Source organism: Dama dama, chromosome 29, assembly GCF_033118175.1.
Source record: "Dama dama isolate Ldn47 chromosome 29, ASM3311817v1, whole genome shotgun sequence".
NCBI classification, from domain to species: domain Eukaryota; kingdom Metazoa; phylum Chordata; class Mammalia; order Artiodactyla; family Cervidae; genus Dama; species Dama dama.
In genome coordinates this window covers 46,253,674-46,270,336 of record NC_083709.1, presented here as the reverse complement: position 1 = coordinate 46,270,336, position 16,663 = coordinate 46,253,674, and the positions used below count along the sequence as shown (strand labels likewise).

Sequence of the window (16,663 nt, the reverse complement as noted above, 5' to 3'; positions counted from 1 at the left end):
TCTTGATGACTGTGGCTTTGTAGTATAGTCTGAAGTCAGGCAGGTTGATTCCTCCAGTTCCATTCTTCTTTCTCAAGATTACTTTGGCTATTCGAGGTTTTTTGTATTTCCATACAAATTGTGAAATTATTTGTTCTAGTTCTGTGAAAAATACCGTTGGTAGCTTGATAGGGATTGCATTGAATCTATAGATTGCTTTGGGTAGAATAGCCATTTTGACAATATTGATTCTTCCAATCCATGAGCATGGTATGTTTCTCCATCTGTTTGTGTCCTCTTTGATTTCTTTCATCAGTGTTTTATAGTTTTCTATGTATAGATCTTTTGTTTCTTTAGGTAGATATATTCCTAAGTATTTTATTCTTTTTGTTGCAATGGTGAATGGTATTGTTTCCTTAATTTCTCTTTCTGTTTTTTCATTGTTAGTATATAGGAATGCAAGGGATTTTTGTGTGTTAATTTTATATCCTGCAACTTTACTATATTCATTGATTAGCTCTAGTAATTTTCTGGTAGAGTCTTTAGGGTTTTCTATGTAGAGGATCATGTCATCTGCAAACAGTGAGAGTTTCACTTCTTCTTTTCCTATCTGGATTCCTTTTACTTCTTTTTCTGCTCTGATTGCTGTGGCCAAAACTTCCAACACTATGTTGAATAGTAGTGGTGAGAGTGGGCACCGTTGTCTTGTTCCTGATTTCAGGGGAAATGCTTTCAATTTTTCACCATTGAGGGTGATGCTTGCTGTGGGTTTGTCATATATAGCTTTTATTATATTGAGGTATGTTCCTTCTATTCCTGCTTTCTGGAGAGTTTTAATCATGAATGGGTGTTGAATTGTGTCAAAGGTTTTCTCTGCATCTATTGAGATAATCATATGGTTTTTATCTTTCAATTTGTTAATGTGGTGTATTACATTGATTGATTTGCGGATATTAAAGAATCCTTGCATTCCTGGGATAAAGCCCACTTGGTCGTGGTGTATGATTTTTTTAATATGTTGTTGGATTCTGTTTGCTAGAATTTTGTTAAGGATTTTTGCATCTATGTTCATCAGTGATATTGGCCTATAGTTTTCTTTTTTTGTGGCATCTTTGTCTGGTTTTGGAATTAGGGTGATGGTGGCCTCATAGAATGAGTTTGGAAGCTTACCTTCATCTGCAATTTTCTGGAAGAGTTTGAGTAAGATAGGTGTTAGCTCTTCTCTAAATTTTTGGTAGAATTCAGCTGTGAAGCCATCTGGTCCTGGGCTTTTGTTTGCTGGAAGATTTTTGATTACAGTTTCGATTTCCTTGCTTGTGATGGGTCTGTTAAGATCTTCTATTTCTTCCTGGTTCAGTTTTGGAAGGTTATACTTTTCTAAGAATTTGTCCATTTCATCCAAGTTGTCCATTTTATTGGCATAGAAATGCTGGTAGTAGTCTCTTATGATCCTTTGTATTTCAGTGTTGTCTGTTGTGATCTCTCCATTTTCATTTCTAATTTTGTTAACTCCAGTATTTTTATATTAAATGCTTTTGCTCTTTGAAAACCAGGTTTGGACACTGATTTAAAGAGAACCTGTGTGTAACCTGACTGAATTTCATCTGAAAATATCTGAATGGTTGTTGCATGGCACTTGTTTCTTTTTAGAGACTCTTCTCATTTTCATATAAAAGCCTTGGACTTCATTCCTAAATGCAACTAGTTTCTGGGAAATAACAAAGTTGTATAAGGATGGTACTGAGGTTGCTTAACTGGCTTCTTTCAGCCTCTTGACTCCAAACTGCCTGTTGCTCCTCAGGAGAATTAGACCCCACACTGACAGCACTTCTGTGAATGGCAGGCACGGTCCCAGGCTAAAGGCAGTCTTTCTGACAAAATACAGAAATAGTGCTGACTCTCCCCCGCTCCCCCCCACAACATGGCTAGCACCACACACTATACTCACTCCTTTGCTATTTGCAAGTTTATTTAATAGCCTACCCAACTGTCTTCTTCCATGGAAAGTATTTTCTTCATTGTCTTTTGGAATGTATTTGAAGCCACTTCTCTTAACCAATAAAAACATCTAGTTCTTCTATTTTAGGGAACTTTAATATTCTTATGTAGTTCACGTTGGATAAAATGTCTTGAATGCAAGCAAGTTATCTTTTTCCACTCTTTATGCCAGAGTTTTAAGAAAGAATCTGTTTGTATCTAATTCTGCTTTGGCTGCTTCCTACTGCAGTGAGTAGCAATTTTGGATCAAGTTTCCAGTGGCAGCACTGTTGGGGGAAATTCTGCATTTTTGGGGAATGACTGACATCACTCCTGGTACTGTTGGATTCCACCCTGTTTTCTGGGAATTTTTGACTTTGGCTCTGACTTAAAACACTTAAATCTTCTGAATCTCACCAAGACTTTGTTTTGTTTTTTCAAATGCTCCTCAAGACGTGCTTTTGTAGGAAATTGCAGATGTCATACTCCCAACTATATAAAAGCTTTTACTAGTGAGGTTAAAGTACAATGCAATAAATGGATCAGAAGCACACCAAAATTCTCTTGCATTGGTTCTGAAAATCCTAGACCTCTATAAGAGATCCAGACCCACAGAGAGTCATCGAGGTCCATTAAAAAAATAATTTGTAGTTGATTTTTTTTTCAGCCTTCCATTATTCATTGATTCCCTTGAATTCAGAAGTTGCAGGCACTCTCCAACCTGCATTTTAGAACTTAATTTGTAAAAGAATGATGGCCATAACCTGTAACTTAATGTAAGTAGAAAATGAAATCTCTTCATGAATTTTATAAATATTTCCTGTAGGAACAATGATACAGAGGAAAGAGGTAGATTTCCAGGCTAGCCTTCAAAGGCCTCTAAAACCATAGTTAAGCAGCACTGCTTTTACAGAAAAGGTATCTAGTAACCCTTCCCAGTTCCAGGCACCAGAGACTGCCCCCTCCCCCAGATTGACGATGTGTTCCAAAACTTTGAGATGGGTCATCTGAGAACAGGTATTGTAGCTTCTTTAATATCAGGGACTTATTCCCCATTCCCAGGGAGTTATACATATGAGAGGTGGGGAAGAGACCTGGGAAAACGTCCAGAAGAACAGTGTGTGCAAAGGCTCTGAAGTTAGTTGGCCAGGTAAAGCCACAGCTGGGAGGCCCTTCTGAATGGGGAGGACTAGGAGATCAAGTAGTCAATGAAGCAAGTGGTAAGAAGAGGCGGCAGTAGGAGAACGTCCCTCACCCACACAGGTGTAACAGAGCCCCTGTCTACTTCTGTGGCCACAACCAGCCCCTCAGACTCCCTTCCTGGGAAGTCTCCACTAGCCCTGTCCTCAGGGCTTGGCCACTCTCTGGACTCTGTTTTCAGTTTCACAGATATTCTAACCCTAAGATAGTCACTCCTCTGTTGCCTACCTCCTTACCTCTGGCCGCAGGTTTCACTCTTACTTGCTTTCCTCAGTTCAGACATCTTGCTGCCTAGTTGGCTTCTAAGAAAGACTTCCTGTCCTTCCTCTTCTCTCAGGGCCCTCCCTCCCACACACATTTCCCTCCTAATCATGGGGTCCTCCCTCCACCCTTTTTATAGAAGGGCCTCCCCACCCTACTACAGCTGGGCCCTCCTCCCAGCCTCTTTCCCATCCAGGGAACTTGGACCTTAGGTCTCTTCTGCCCGCTACATGTGCCGCCTGCCCCTCATGACTGTTCCTCTCGTCTTCCTCTGCTTTCTGTCAGCCTGCCTCCCTCCCAAGTTTGGGTCTCCTCTTGCCTCCACCCCTTCCTTTTATGAGACTGCTCTCAAGTCAGCTTTTTAACCATCCCCCTTCCCATTCTCTTGATTTCCTCTCCTCTCCCTAATTGGAGGGAGTCCTTCCCACCTGCTTACTTGGGCCTAGTGCTCATGCTCTTGACTCCCTTCTCACCCTGGAGCACTTTTACCCACCTCCCCTACCCTGTCATCTGACTTTTCTTTCCTGTCAATTTATCTTTTACCTGTCTTGCACTGAGTTAATGATCTTTCCTCTTCCGCATCTGAATCCTTCCCGTCCCCACCATAGGCCCTTACCACCTTCTCTCCCATTTCCTTCCTATCTCTAACCTGCATCTTTCCCCCATTTTCATTTCTCACCCCACTTCCCCAGTTACAAATCCTTCCCTCCCTTCCTGACCTAAGGACCAAACCCCACCCCTCACCCCCATACCTTTTCTCCTTTTCCCTCAAAGCCCTCCATCCTGAGCCAGGGCCCCTTTTTTTTCCTCTCTGGACCCCATTTTCATCCCCTATGATCTTGACTGTAGGCTCAAATCCCTCCTCCCCATTTTTTATTTCAGAAATACTCCAACACCTTTCTTCAACCCCAGCCTTTATTCCTCATCTTCTTTCTTCCTACCCTATTTCCCAGGGATTCTTTAAATCCTTTACATATGAGACTGAAAATAGCCAAATGCTTAAAGATGGAAATACATATACTAACATCTTCAAACATACTTCTCCCTCTTCCTGAACACCCCCGACCCCTCTTCCCCACATCTAGTCATGGCTGGTTTCATTTTGTTTAGATTTTAGGCTGAAAGTCACCTTGTAAGAGAATCCTTCCTTCCCTGGCCATCCAATATAAAGGAGTCCCAAGCCCCTAGCCACGTACCATACTGGTTTTTGTTTTCTAACGAATATTTAACCCTGTGAAATCTTTGTGTTTGTCCATCTAGAGTTGATGCCCCATGAAAGAGGTCTTAACTTTCTTACTCATCTTGTATTCATCTGTTCATCTGTCATTGAAATGGTGTGTGTGCTCAGTCGTGTCCAACTCTTTGTGACCCTATGGGCTGTAGAGCCTACGAGGTTCCTCTGTCTGGATTTCCCAGGCAAGAATACTGGAATGGGTTGCCATTGCCTTCTCCAGGGGATCTTCCAGATCCAGGGATCGAACCCGTGTCTCCTGCATTGCAGGTGGATTCTTGACTGCTAAAGCAGCCACCACGGAATCCATTTAGAATGTTACCTGGTACATAATGAGTCAGTTTGCTGAATGAGTTAGTGATTTCTGAGGGCCAGACACTATGTCAAGTACTGACTTTGTCTTGTTTAATCTTTCCAACAAGGCTGACTGAGGTAAGTACTTTTATTACTGCTATTTTATACCTTAAATAACTGAAATGCAGAAAAGATAAGTGAATTTGCTTGTTTTCTCAAAACAGTTGGTTTATCTGAGAATTTAATTCAATCTGTATGAAGTCACAACTCATGTTCCTTCTACTTTTCTGATGGTCCAGACGAAAGGGGCTGTTAGGGAAGGAAAGGAAGGTGGATCTGAATGCAAGGTAGGTTAAATTGGAGTCGGGGTCCTGGGCTGGGTCAAGGAGTATAGGGTGTAGAGTATAGGACACCAGACCCTAAGTTTGTTTATTTATTTTTTTCAGACCCTAAGTTTAGAATGAGGATACAAGAGCTAACATTTAAGAGCACTTACTTTGTGCCAGACATTTCCAAACAATATATTCTCCCCCACCTATGAGTGGTAGGTAATAGCATTTTACAGATTAGGAGTCTGAAGTTCAGAGATGCAGATTATCCTTTCTGAGGTCATACAGGTAGGATGTAGGGGAGCCGGGATCTGAATGACCCCAGGCAGTCTGACTACAGAGCAAGTACTCTGGTTGCTGTCCTGTGCTATGTTTACGAAAGGCGTGTGCTCCATGTTGGACACCAACTCCTGCTTCCTGGATTCATGTCTCTGGACATTCTGCAGAATGACCTCTCTGACATCACACTCCTGCCCCCAGCCTACCTCTTAACTGCTCTCCATAGAAGAGGTGATGGATGATGACACTCCACCAGCACTGGGAAAACCCCACTTTTTATCTCCCCCCTTTACCTGGGATCAGCATGGGGCAGTGATTGTGGATGAGTGTATCTGCTCTACAGACTCAAGCTTTTCTCCAGTGGGGTGTCCCCAGGCTTAGATTGGCAAAGCATTGGGATAAGAAATGGAGAAGCAAGTCCTTCCAGCTAACGATCTAAAACTACAGCTGTTTTTTGAACACATACTATGTGGAAAGCCCTAGCTCGGCACTGGGAATCCAGTAATGAATAAGATATGATCCCCACTCTCAGAGAATTTAGTGAGGCAGATAAAAACCAAGTAAACAGAATAAGTATTAACTGTGCAGAGAGTGTAGGATAACAGTGTCAAACTAGAAAATAACAGAGCCCATTTCAGAGAGACGTGTGGAAGACCTGAAGAGTTGCTGAAACATGAAGAACAGGCGCCAGCAAAGCAAGGTGGTGGGACAAGTGTTCCAGGGGGAGGATGCCACACACGCAGAGACCCAGGAGAACACATGAGCAGTGAAGACGGTTTACTTCAACTCTGAATCACCTGCTTTTGCCCCAAACATATTCCAGGGAGTATGGACTGAGAAGGACTCAGATCTTTATCATTTAATTATTATGTAAGAAAGGAACCATGGATCCCATCAATTCTCTACTGCTTTGGCCAAAATGAAGAGTTCTACAGACTTTTTAAATGTGAGATTAAGTAGACCACTTGCAGAGTATTCAGTAGAGTGCTCAGACCTTTTGTCCAGATCACTGTCATAACCGGTCAAATAACAGTTGTCTGAGTAATAAGGAACCAAGTAGTCAGGATTAAAGCAGATACTCAGTAACAATTGGAGAAGAACATCGGAAGCATTTGCTATTTCCATGGGAAATATTTGTGACAGGCCTGCTAGTTGCCTACCTGAAACTCCTTCTCCTTTTCTTCAGTTAACAAACTTCTGATTTTCTTAGGGGTAGTAACATGCCCAGGTGAAAGACCTCATAGCCCCTTGAAGCTCAGAGTGGCAATTGGAACCAAGCCTGGCCAGTAAAAGTGCAGAAGTTATTGGGTGGAACCTCTGGAAAAATATTCCAAAAGAAGCCAACTTGTATAGACTCTGTCTTTTGTTTCTCTTCCTTTTCCCTACCTAGAATGGGTATCTGATGCCCAGGTATGCAGCAGCCATCCTAGGAACATGAAGATGAAGACTATATGCAAAGGTGGCAGAATAGTAAGACTGAAGACTAGCTCTTGACTTACTACCTCTGGACTTACTATTAAATGAGAAAAAAAATAAATTATTTGATTAAACTGCTGTGGTTGTTTTTTAGGTATATGCAGTCAAACGCAATTTTAACAGGGCCTAAGTGGCAATCACTGCTAAGACATACAAATGGGTTCTTTAGCCAAAGACACAACTGATAATGTAACAGTTCTACTGGGCTGGATATTCTCATTACCCTGTAAACCCCTCTGAACCTAGGGTATGAGGGAGTTAATGCTGAAAATTGGATCAAAAAGGCATTCTTCAAATTGCAATGCTTTTATTAGAATATTAATTGCAGACTTAAAAACTACACATATGGAAAAATGAAAACACTCAGAAATGCTATTACAGATTGAGTAAATTAGTAGGAGGAAAAAGATCTCTTCAGTGTATACAAAATGTAAACATTTGCCCTGGGGTTTCCCACAGATGGCACAGTCCACAAGGACTTATTTGGAATAAAAATGTCTATTGGATCTCCGGTGTATAACATCTTCAAACTTGCTACATTGATGTTAAAGTTACTAGCACACTCCAAATCTTCTATGCAAAAAACTAAAGGGTCCCAGTCAAGGCAACTGCTATGTGTGGAAGCAGAGGCACCAAAGCAAATCAATCTTCCAACGATGAGCTTCCACCCACTGTGCTAACTGTATTTACATTTACCTTGAGAGAATATACATAGTATACAAAGCTTTGAGTCTGTGGTGGAAAATGAAATATTTCATAAGATGCTCCGAAGCGCATCAAGTCAGTCACTTGAACTGCGGGAGAGAACACTAAGAAGAGGCCCTCTTCTGCTCAGAAAACGGGGACGCGTAAACACCCATGGGGGGACAGGTACAGACCAGGTGCTGGTCTCCATAGATGTCATCAATCCGGGAGATGGTTGGCCAGAATTTGTTCTCTGGTTTCACAAAGGGCTGCAGGGGACAAAAGACAGAAATGACCTGGGGTATTCTGAGAAGTTTCTTGGAGGGGTGGGGGGTGGGGGGTGGGGTGGGGTGGGGTGGGGAGAAGACTGTGATGCTACTCCCACAACCTGAGATAGCATTGGCCCAGTAAGTACTCAAAAAGTATAAGAAGCTAAAATCTAGCCTCCTTCATTACCATCCCTCCAAATCTCCCATCCCTGCTCTACCAGACTGCAGAGCACCTTCACATAATTAAAAGGATGATTGTAGAAAACACTGACCCACTAGACTCTTATTTGGTCTTCCTGCACTGCGCGCCCTGAGGATTTCCAGGCCTGTGGTTGGCACTCTGACCTCCGAACTTGGAAAGCCAATTACTGTGTTGTGTTGTTCTGCGAAGGTAGCCTACATATGGTCGCTATAGTGAGGGGACGAAAAGAGTGGAGTCCTCGGATTGGGTGATGGCCCCTCATACGCACGTGAACCTGGACCAGCTGGCGTGTCCAGCTTCAGAGGAGAACTTACAAGTGGGAATGCTGCCACCTCTCTGGAATACGGCCGATCCCAGTGGGAGGATGTGACACAGGTCAAGGAGTGTGGAGACATCTGAGACAAAGACAATGGATAGGAGAGGGGTCAGAGCAGAAGCCTGCCTTCCACGTCTCACCATGCTTGCCAGTGAGCTGATGAAAGCCCATGGATGGAGGGTGGTTGTTTTGTTTCAGTTTGTGGGGAAGGAAATTTTGGTAGGAAAATGTTTATTGTGAAATATTTCAAATATCAGAAAGTTACAATAACATAATAAGCACATTTACCACCCAACATAAATCAACATTTTGTCATGTTTGCTTAAGCTTTTAAAATAAGAAGGATTACAGATATGGTTGACCATGCCAGCCTATCCCCTCTCTATCTTATTGCTGGCCCTCTTCCCCAGGACCAGCCACTATCTTGAATTTGGTTGTCATGATTCTCATGTTTTTATACTATTACTGTATATGTTAATAAACTGCATAGAGCCTAGTTTGGTACTCTTTTAAACCTTATAGTATCTTCTGTGTGTTTTATTCTCCACTTGCTTTTGTACCTCAGTATTATATGTTTTAGACATCTATTGCCATTTTTTAAAAAATTGTCTAAATCCTGAAAGAATCATCAGTATCCAGAGAAAAACCGATGAGAGCAAATCATATTATATTCCTCCACTATCCTATGAGACTCGCACGGGACCAGCCTTTTCCCGCCAGCCATTGGTCCCAGTGCTCCACCTTCAGCGGGGCAGCTCCAGAATGTGTCTGAGCTCCTCTGCACATCTCAGACTGCTTCTCTGGCTTGGAGCCATAACGACACAACCACAGCATTTGTGGTATTTTCAGTTCATGATCCCTCAGCTTAACAATGGCTGGACCTAATACAGAACTGGGCTCTGACCAGATATAAAAGGAACATAGTTTTGAAGAGGCGAAGCAATGTTTAACAAATTTTTCTCCAATGTAGGCCATGAACATGGTAAAACATTCAGGCCAAGTACCAGTCTGGTTGTTCTAAGAGGTAACTATTCCAATATGAGAATATCTTTATCCAGAGCATAAAAGGTAAATAATCTCAGTAGAGAGCATCAAACAGAGATACAGAATGGTAAGACTTCTCTAACTATAGAGTCCATCAGTCTCTGCTCCCTCCTTTGACAGCCAACTGGGTCCTTGTGGGGTGAACAGCACCAAACAAATATGTAAAACCAACAAGTGACCACTAAACAGATATTTAAAATTAGAACATATCAGAAATAACCACATTATACTTGAGTAACCACTGCTGTGTTGATTCAAGATTTAAACTTTCAGGTAATGAATTTATCCTCTCAGAAGAAGTCTTATTCTAGGCAAGGATACCATCTTCCAGTAAGAGTTCAGAGGTTGCCAGCACCCTACCCAGACACTGTTTTCTGCTCTCTAGGATATTTTAGATAAAGTACCAGTGCCTCTGTACCTTCAGTGGGTTGACCCTGGGGTCGATGCGGCCCTCCTCAATGTCGGCAATTTCCTGTCGGATGCTGATCATGGCATCGCAGAATCTGTCCAGCTCCGCCTTGTCTTCGGACTCGGTGGGCTCAATCATGAGAGTGCCTGCCACCGGCCAGGACATGGTGGGAGCATGAAATCCTGCCAAGGAGACGGGGGGATTTTGTCACTAGCTTTGACCTCCCCAGTTTGCAAGGAGAGAGCCTCCACTTATTAAAATTTATTCCAAGGAAAACAATCTGAAAAGTCTGCTATTGGGTATGTCTAGGGATTCACTTCAGCACTGTTTATGGAAGAAAAGCTTAGGAAATAACGTGACATCCAAAAGTAGAGGATCAGGTAGGCAAATTTTCGTGGGTATCTATACAATAAATATGCAATCATTCCATGCATTTAAATTTGTATTTGTTAATAGCTCTGAACATTTACCCGATTTAAGTGAAAAGGGCAGGCTACATAATGATATTGTTTTTAACATGACAATAATATATATGCATATATATACACATACATACATTTATATATGTTTGTGTATATGTACATACTTTATATATGTGTGTGTATATTTTATGAGGGAAGCTGTTTTGAAGAAGAATAAATATTACAATATTAACAGGATTATTGCCAGAAAATGAGACTAGGGTTTTTATTTTACCTTGTGTTTTAGAATCTTTCTATAATGTTCATGTATTACTTGCAATTAAGAGAAATTAAAATAGCTTACCAAAAGCTAAATAATGAGGTAACAAGCATTAAGGACCCTGATGTGAGTGTTACTGTCCTTATTTTACAGATGAGAAAACTTTATATTGGCCAGGATGTATAAAGTCTTTGTATTTACACTGAATACAGGCTGAAGGTATTTCTATATTTCCAAAAGTTTTCACATATTAAGATGCATCGACAAAATATGATTAAGAGAGAGATTTCCTGGACAAAAGCCAAAAACAACTTTCCCAATTACAAATTTTTCCTGTGAAACTTTAAAAGATGGAGAACAGCTCCTAGGTTGATATCCCTGTCAATTAAGTTTGCCCTGGAGGTTTCAATGGTTCCCAAATTCAGGTGTGCGCCATTACATGGGGTGCTTTAGAGTCGTGCCTGCATTGTTTAGAGGACTGTCTTCTCAACATTTTATTATGAAATTTTTCAGATATACTGGTAAGTTGAAAGGACTATAGAGTGAACACCCATACACCTACATGGCTTCTACAATGATGCTGTTTGCTTTATCGTGTATCTAGTCATCTATTCCTATCACATATCAGTTGGTAAAGAATCCATCTGCAATGTGGGAGACATGGGTTCGATCCCTTGGTTGGGAATATCCCCTGGAGGAGGGCATGGCAACCCACTCCAGTATTCTTGCCTGGAGAACCCCCATGGACAGAGGAACCTGATGGGCTACAGTCCATGGGATCACAAAGTGTCAGACATGATTGAATAGTCGACTAAGCACAGTCATCTACTCCTATCACATATCTAAGGCATTTGCCTTAGTTTTGATGCATTTTCAAGCATGTTACAGTCATTTGTACACTTCCCCCTTAAACATTTCAGTATGCATATCATTAACTAGAGTTCCATATCTGAATTCAATATCTGTTTCCATATTTTTGTGATAGCTTACTTATTGTGAAATGCACAAATTTTAAGTACCATTTAATTAAGTTTGACAAATGCATACAACTGTGTCACCCAAATCAGAAAGAGTTTTCTTTTTAAACAACAAGCTGACCTCATTAGCCATTAAGTCCAACCTCAATTCCATGAGTGAGCAAATTCAGCCCAATATTTTCTGCAATAGTGGTTCCCATATCTGGAACCATCTGAGTTGTCATGGAAACACAGATTCCTGGATTTTGACTCTGATTCAGGAAATTCAAGGTATGAGCCTTTAAAAACTCAGAATCAGGTTAATCACGATACTGTTAATCAACTATACTCCAATATAAAGTAAAAAGTTAACAAAGTTAAGTTTGGAAATCTCTGCCCTCTGGCAGGGTGCCCCTCACACACCTGATAAGATTCATCCAGGAAGTACTTGTAAATACAGATCACTGTGCCTCATCCCTGGAATTCTGATTCAGTAGGTGTGATTAAGACCCAGAATCTGTGTTGTCATCTTCATTGTTTGTTTGTTTTTAGAGCCATTCACTTATTCTGTCACTTGTTAAACACAATTGTTGAGTGCTTCCTATGTGCCAGACACCTAGACCATCCTGGGCTTATGGCAAGTGTAGCCATCACTCTATTAAACATCGAAATATCAAGGTTGTAGATAGAACAGAATTTGAGAATACTGGGTAGTAACTCCAAATACCACTTCTCCTCTACCCCCCATCCCTCACCTCCCTCCCTGCAAATGCTGCTGCAGTCAGATGTGGGAAACAGACCACACACCCCAGAAATGAAGACTCATCCTGAATCAGTCACTGGCTGGGAGGTTAAGTCAGGTCACAAGAGTGGTCAAGAGGAGATTCTGAAGCAACTGCTAATTTCATTAATGAAAACCATCTCTGGTTTTCCCATTTATTATCAGAGTAACTGCATAATAAGATCATTCATTCATGGGAGGAAATGAGTCACTATGTGGGACTCCTGTTATGGTAGTAAAACTATAAAATTATTAAAGTTTTCACATTCCTTATTAAAAGAAGTCATTCAAATCATCTTAAAATTCAGATAAGACTCCACATTCATCAAAAGGCAAAGTTCTCCCCAATTTAGCCTTCCTGAGAATTGAAGAGTCTTTGATGTTATTGTCACTAAGAAAATGTGTTTTAATAAAGCCTGTGCTGAGTGAACATCCACTAACAATACACAGATTTAAAAAAAAAAAAAAAGCTTCAAAGAAAACTGCATCATCTCTGTGAAAACAAGGTGCACCTATTCCTTCATCTCTAGCAGCAGCTGAAACAGTTATGCCACGGCTGAGGTGGCTCAAATGCCATAAAACTCAAATGCCATTCATCCAATATTCCTACACATTGTAGGCTCTCCACTTCCTCTACCATCACACCAACTTACCTCTTCATGGCCCTCTCTGTCTACTAGGAGTGGAATAGGTGAAATACATTTACCAGAAACATGGACAGAAGACAGCAATCATTTTCTTTGGGATTTTAAATTTTGTTAACAATAAAGACTCCTTTCCTAGCTGTTGATGGATTCAAGATATGTGATTTAATATCTTTCAAAGGACAGAATCTGTGGGGCCACAGGGAAAGATTTTTCTTTACCCACAGTCTACGGCTCGCCATTTAGCCTGTGGATCAGTTTACTGTGGTGCAAACACATTCAGTCTGTGGTCCATAACCAGGATGGGCAGCTGCATAAATGTCAGAAATCCAAGTTCTCCTTAAGGGGGTCTCTCCTGTGAGACCACTCACCATAATCTTGAAGCCTCTTGGCCACATCCACGGCCTCAATGTTTGCAGACTTTTTGAAGGGTCTTGTATCCAAAATAAATTCATGAGCCACATATCCTGTTGAGAAAAATTATTTCCGTTCACGATTAACATCAGCTTGTTGTTTTACCCAAGAAAATGAGCAAATAAATCAGTTTTTTAATGCATATCATTGAGGACCAAGGAACAATGGGTACTTGGTAAGTTATAGTTGACAATAAAGCCTTCATCTGCTCTTATTACATATAAAAACTGTTAACATGTCATGCCAATTTGTTCCATCCTCAGTGTTCTACACACCCATGAACCAGGAAGCTGTGGCAGGCAGAACAGGAGCTGGAAGGTTTACTAAGGTCCCTGGGGATGAGACAATTTTTACTCAAAAGACCGAAAATCTACTTGCAACAGTTTAAAATGTCATCATGCCTGGTCCTTTTATATAAAATATTTCTAGTGTTAAAACTCCTTGATACGTTTTTCAACAAGTTTGCTCCCAATATCCAATTAATGGTTTCTTCTGTGGGCAGGTAAATATATACTAAAACGTATATATATAAGACACAGAATTTTATATGATTCTTCAAAGGGGCTTCTGAGGTTTCAGTTTCAGGCTTCAGACTGAGAATTAGAAATAAGGCTGTTGAACAGCATACCACAAGTAGCAAGGAGCTGAAGAGGCTGAAGTCTTGCGGCGGTCAGTTCACTTTGCTTCTCTAGGCTCAGGCCACCATCTCCCCAGTATGAGCTGTTAACCACCCATCCAACATCAAGAATAAACCACTAAGTCAGCATTTTCTTAAATAGAACAACATTCCTGGGAGTTTCCCAAATGCCATGGCCTACATAACTGATGAATTATCTTCAAGGAAAGTATCTACTCAGTAAAAAATAATGCACCCCTTCTTAACCCACTATCCTGATTCTCAGCAAACAATGAATCTACTTAAAGATACTTGGAGCAGTCGTAACTTCTCAATCCTGAGGAGAATGGCTCTAGTCATTAACAGCCCCTGAAGACAAAATCTGTGAACTGCTCTGCTTCTTGTGTGATGAATACATATGAAGGGGTTGGCTTTGTTTGTAAATAAAAGTATGAGAACCTAAGACTTTGAATATACTGTCAACACATATCTTTAAAACAAGCTTTCTAACAATGATGAGGATTCAATAGTAAGGAGTATGGTTCAAAAGGAGAAAAATGTATTCAGAGGTAGATAAATTTAGAGGGGGGAAAAAAGTGCCTTAAAGAAAAGACCAGCTGGAATATTCAGGGGGAAAACTGAAATTATTTAACTCCTCATCAACTATTAATTTCAGGAATCCTAAATGCCCCACTATGCTACCACAATTGGGGAGCCAAGCCTTGAGCTTCAACCCTTCTTTTCTGAGGTTCTGGCAACCACCCTGGCATTGTAACAACAACTCAAAGAAAAAGGCTAATGGACCTCACTGCTCTGCTCTGCTCTGCGGAACACTCAGCTGGAAGGAGGGGAGGAGGAGACAGGCTCATGATGGGGAGGAGTCTCTCTTGCTGGCCGGCAGACAGCACAGTCTTTCAAGCAAAGGTTCAGTTACTGAAAGGCCCCATCAAGCCCAGCCCAGCCCAGCCCAGCGCTGCTAAATCAAGACTTCATCTGCAGAGGCCCCTTCCACGGCCAAGTGGTTTGGGAAGAGTTCCATTTCCAAAATGAGGTTCAGATGTTATTTTCTAAATCCATATTCTAATATGTTCAAATGGAAACTGTTAGTGGGATTTCAGTGTCTCTTTCTACTTGAGCCTGAAAAGGGGTGACATTTAAACTTCGTGGTTGTTGGAGGCCAGACCCCTAGATGATCATCTTTGTTTGCAGTTTTTAGGGAGAAAAGATATACAAATCTTCTATGGCATATGGTGAGTCAGAGGAATCTGAAGTAGAAATTGTATAAACTGATTAGTGCAAGTTTTAATTTTCAGTGAGTAGGTGTTTCCTCAGGGCCTAACCATGACTATAACCGAGTCTGAAATGATAACAAGTCAAAGGAGCAAGGAAAGAAGCCAGGGATGGGGGTAGGAGACGATAGAAAAGCAAAATAGAAGTGCCTTGGCTCTACGCTTGGAACATCCCTCTCCCAACCCCTCATGAATTATCTTACAAGGCTGAGGATGACCTGGGAAAGTGCTACAGAAATATAAGACTTCCCCAAACCAGAACTTACTTTTCCTGCATCCTCAGAGTGAGTGCCTAGAAATAAATGGAACTCACTCACTAATTAGAAAGCTTGGGTGGGCAATCGACACTCAGTCATGCTTTTCGGTTGCAATCCAGGGACCACAACAAACAGCATCAAGAGGCCAGTTTTCCTGGGAATGAGGGCAGATGGGTGGGGCCCCTAGCCTCAGGAGGCCACGTCCCAGCCAGGGTTGCAAGGGCGCAGCCTCTGAAGCCCATGTCCACCAGCCTATAAAGGCCACAAGGAAAACTCCTCAGGACAAGAATTTCCAGGCAGAGTTAAGATTTGTCTAAGGTCAGAAACGGACAAGCATTTAAGAAGTTGAAACATAAAGAAAACACTGGGACACTAACAAAATGGTCTGTTCCACTGACAAGAACTCTGCTTAGATCAGGCAGTGAGCCTAGCCTCCCACAAAAGCAGACACTTGTGAACATTTTTAATTCCCCCTTTCAAAATGCCTCTGTTTACCCGAGGCAATTCCTTTCCTCATCCTTGCAGAATAAATACTACTGCTGCTCCCCATCCCAATTCTTGCTTATCAATTCCTTGCTTCACAAAACCCTAAGCCTCAACAAGTTTAGCTGATATTTTCAAATCTCTCAAAGAAATGGCTCATAAAGGGAAGCCTGGGCACTCCCCTGGGGGTCCCATGGTTAAGACGACATGCTGCCACTGCAGGGGCAGGAGTTCTACCCCTGGTTGGAGAGCGAAGATTCCCCAAGTCTTACCGCTCTGCAAAAAAAAAAAAAAGTGGGGGGGGGGGTTGGTGAGGAATGCCTGTAGTTCATTAAAATTATTGCCTCACAGTCGCCCATAATTCCAGTCTTATTTAGAGCTGGTAAATATGACTAAGATGAGCAAGGGTCTTCTGATATCGCCATTAGACATTCTGGGATACAAAGTGTTTATTAAGAACATTTCTATTTTGGGCTATCAGGAGGTACAGTGATCATTCTTTTTTAGGCCCTAAAATACCAAACCTCTGATTGTGTAATGAATGTGTTTACCAGACCAAGCACGAGACAAGTTTTGTTTCATGAACTTTGGG

The 16,663-nt window shown here is 41.5% G+C and overlaps 1 protein-coding gene across 1 annotated transcript in view; it reads right to left on the bottom strand.

Annotated features, from left to right (window-relative positions):
* Nucleotides 1-1,466: 1,466 nt before the first annotated feature.
* The window catches only part of GLDC (glycine decarboxylase), a 91,021-nt gene continuing 75,824 nt past the window's right edge, over nucleotides 1,467-16,663 (bottom strand). The window contains exons 22-25 of the mRNA XM_061132710.1: nucleotides 13,384-13,479; nucleotides 9,960-10,132; nucleotides 8,496-8,576; nucleotides 1,467-7,979 (exon numbers count right to left, since the gene is read on the bottom strand). Coding sequence (XP_060988693.1) covers nucleotides 7,836-7,979; nucleotides 8,496-8,576; nucleotides 9,960-10,132; nucleotides 13,384-13,479 — 494 coding nt within the window. The 3' untranslated portion in view covers nucleotides 1,467-7,835. The remainder of the gene's footprint in view (nucleotides 7,980-8,495; nucleotides 8,577-9,959; nucleotides 10,133-13,383; nucleotides 13,480-16,663) is intronic.